This window comes from Montipora capricornis, chromosome 13 (genome assembly GCF_036669925.1).
Source record: "Montipora capricornis isolate CH-2021 chromosome 13, ASM3666992v2, whole genome shotgun sequence".
Lineage (NCBI taxonomy): Eukaryota > Metazoa > Cnidaria > Anthozoa > Scleractinia > Acroporidae > Montipora > Montipora capricornis.
In genome coordinates this window covers 41,531,135-41,534,178 of record NC_090895.1, presented here as the reverse complement: position 1 = coordinate 41,534,178, position 3,044 = coordinate 41,531,135, and the positions used below count along the sequence as shown (strand labels likewise).

The following is a 3,044-nucleotide window of genomic DNA, read 5'->3' as shown; positions in this document are numbered from 1 at the left end:
GTGTCCCAAATTAGTGCTCCATCATGTAGTGCTCGAAATTTCAAAAAAAAATCCAGGTTGTCCCTGTTTCAAAAGCCGGGCAACCAAATCCGTGCATTTGGTTGCTCTGATAAACCCTAGGTTGCCCACTATGGGAATCCGACTTTGAGTTATATGATGCAAAATCAGCTGAAAACTTGACATTGATAAACAAACTGCAAAGGAGAGGGGGCGTCCAAAAACTGAAGATGACGTAAAAATGTCTTCGTTCTGCTTTTCTTTTAGAACAGGATGGAGCAAGGATGGCACAGTCGGTTAGTGCGCGGCCTTGGTGCAAGAGGTCCTGAGTTCGATTCCCGGATATCGCATCCTTGTTTCGACTCCTTCCCTTTCCGTGTAGCCAAGTAGCTTTAAATACCCGTAAAACGGAGCACTGATGGAGAGGGGGGAGTAAAATGAGCGCACGTCGACCTCAGGTTTGTCAGTGATTAAAAGGTTACTGTTACGAGTTATCGACGTTAAATAAGGTCTACTTTACTTTACTTTACTTTACTTTACTTTACAGGTGCTCCCAGTATTTTAAGCTGTACTCCTAACATTTTCTGCAGTGCGCCTAGAAATATACACTTGGTAGCACAAGTGCTCCCAAAGCCAAAAATAAACTTTGAGCCCTGATATTTGAGTGCTTTAAAAGTTCTTTCTTTCTAAGTCGCTTTTTATAGGCTTTCAAGACTCTTTAAAATTGGAAAAGCGACTTGCAATTTTCGATCCGAAAGGAGTGACCGAGATACACTCATTGTTTTTTTCTCGGCAGAATTTGTTGAAAATAGCGATGCAAAGAATTAGGCGAAGTTTGTCCGGTGTTCAACCCACTCCCCTTCCTTGCTCGGTCGGGAGCCAAACCATCGCTACAATCAAGGACAAAATTCTTGGGATACCTTTCCACTTTGTGACTCGTTTTCACGCGGTCGCGCGAGATTCTAACTGTACGTGCCCAGTGGTTTTTCCAGAATTGTATTAGGTGGGGGAGGGAGGAAATGTACTCGAGTCTTAAAATATGTCACCGCTTTTGGAAATACTTATAGACCTTATTCATAAAGGGCGGTCACATTTACAATTCTATTGTCCACGTGCAAATTAGCCTACCAAGCCTCATTTTAAAGCAAGACTTCTTTTCAATTCACTGTATGGTATGGAGGCTTCGTATGCTAATTTGTACTGCGACAAAAGAATTATAAATTGACCGCCATTTATGAATAAGGTCTATAACTCACCAGTAAATCGGAAATCATCGATCATTACGAGTTCTGTATTACTGTCCCAAGGAATGTTTTTCTGTGACTGTAGTTTTCGAGCTTTCTACCGCCAAGAAGAAAAGCGACTTTTCCAGAAAAAAGTTATAAAACAATAAAATATAACGGGACTAGAACAGAGAATAGTTGTCAAGTTGGTTGAAATGAAAGGCACTTTAAACAGCTCTTCATCGGAATGCTTCACCAACATAACTGCGTTTTCAAATCGGTGCAAAGTTCAGAGAAAGGTGATTCTCGATGGCCTCGAGCTCTCTATCGCCGAATTCCTGTGATTCCCAGCATGGCTCTGGTCCCATAAAAATGATGCCGGGTGCATGGGAAATTTAACAAATCGAAAGTGGTTCAGCGTTGTCTGTACTTTTATCGACAACGATATTCGTCATCACAGTGGTCAAAATGTTGCGGACTCACGAAGCGCAGCCACAATATTCAACGCCAAAGAAGTGTTTATTTCAGAGCGTAACCAAAATCGTGACACGAAGAAAGAGCAAACGTTGTCTATAACTTTCTCGCAATATGATTGGTTTATTTTCCAAAATGAGCGTTCCTGATTGGCTATTGCATTGCGTGACAAATTGACGCGAGCAGCGTTGTCCAGACTCTTATCGACAACGGCAAATTAGCCAATCAGATTGCGAGATTACAAGCAATTGTGGTAAAAATTACATTGTACACTGCCGACGACATAAGTCAAAGAGATCATATTTAGCCACACAATTCAATGATCACCGTTGACGTTCGGCTGTTCAACAGAAGGGCAGGCAAACACATGGCTTTGGACGAAGTGTTATGCAGACTGGGATCACCGGAGACAGATCCAGCCACTGGTTAGAGCTGGATTGCGAACCAGCGTAACCGCTGTGCAAAAGCATTGTCCCTACCAATAGACTATGTTTCACAAGACTATGTTTCACTATATGTTTCACCATGTTTCAGCTTTATGAGATCCCTGGTAATAACAACAGTACAGCAAAGAATAAGCTAGGGTAGAATAGTGCTGCACTATAAGGCACAATTATTTACCAATCTGTCTATTTTTTTGACCTGCGTGGATTTCTCTGATATAACGAAATGTTTACATGTTTCACCAGCCGCGTAGTCGTTTTCAGATTTTGATATATTTATGAGATCATTGCGCATGTATCGCCGGACCTCAACGAAGTTCACAAAATTCTCCTTCCTTTTTGTCTTCTTGCAAAATGCATCATGTTTCTTATCCCTGCGGAACGGAAGCGATTTCATCCCCTTTCTATGACCATAGCGTGGCGTAGTCCGACATCGATCTCTTCCATACGAGTCAACTACGGTGTCCCCAAAAGTATCCCGTTTCTTTGCAAGTTCCAGAGATAGCGCATTGGTGAAAGCACTTGTCTCCCTTTATTCAGTATCACTCTCATTCACTGCATGATCGAATAACGAATGTAGAAACGTTGCGTCAGTCTTTGTGACCACACTTAACAATGGAGCGGGCAGTCATGCAAAAGACGGTGTCACTTTGGAGGTGACTCTGGAAGCCCAGTGCCCGGAAAACCCGAGTTGTTTCCGAAAAGTGGCGAAGTAGGGAGAACAAACGATCCCTGGCCAGCTGCAGTCGGCGATAGTGGCATGCCCGAGAGCGACGTCGGGAAACTGGGTCGAGACGGCGATGACATCAAAGTATTAATTCCTGCATGTAACACAAAGATTAACTCGGTCATGGTCAATGACTCTCAAATATTCAAATGAAACTTAAGACAGCGCAGAAAAACCAAC

The 3,044-nt window shown here is 42.8% G+C and overlaps 1 protein-coding gene across 3 annotated transcripts in view; it reads right to left on the bottom strand.

Moving 5' to 3' along the window:
• Positions 1 to 1,720: 1,720 nt before the first annotated feature.
• LOC138029866 (transforming growth factor beta regulator 1-like) overlaps positions 1,721 to 3,044 on the bottom strand; it is a 23,855-nt gene continuing 22,531 nt past the window's right edge. For all 3 annotated transcript variants that reach the window (XM_068877693.1, XM_068877695.1, XM_068877694.1), the window contains one exon: positions 1,721 to 2,958. In XM_068877693.1, the coding sequence (XP_068733794.1) occupies positions 2,783 to 2,958 (176 nt within the window). In that variant the 3' untranslated portion in view covers positions 1,721 to 2,782. The remainder of the gene's footprint in view (positions 2,959 to 3,044) is intronic.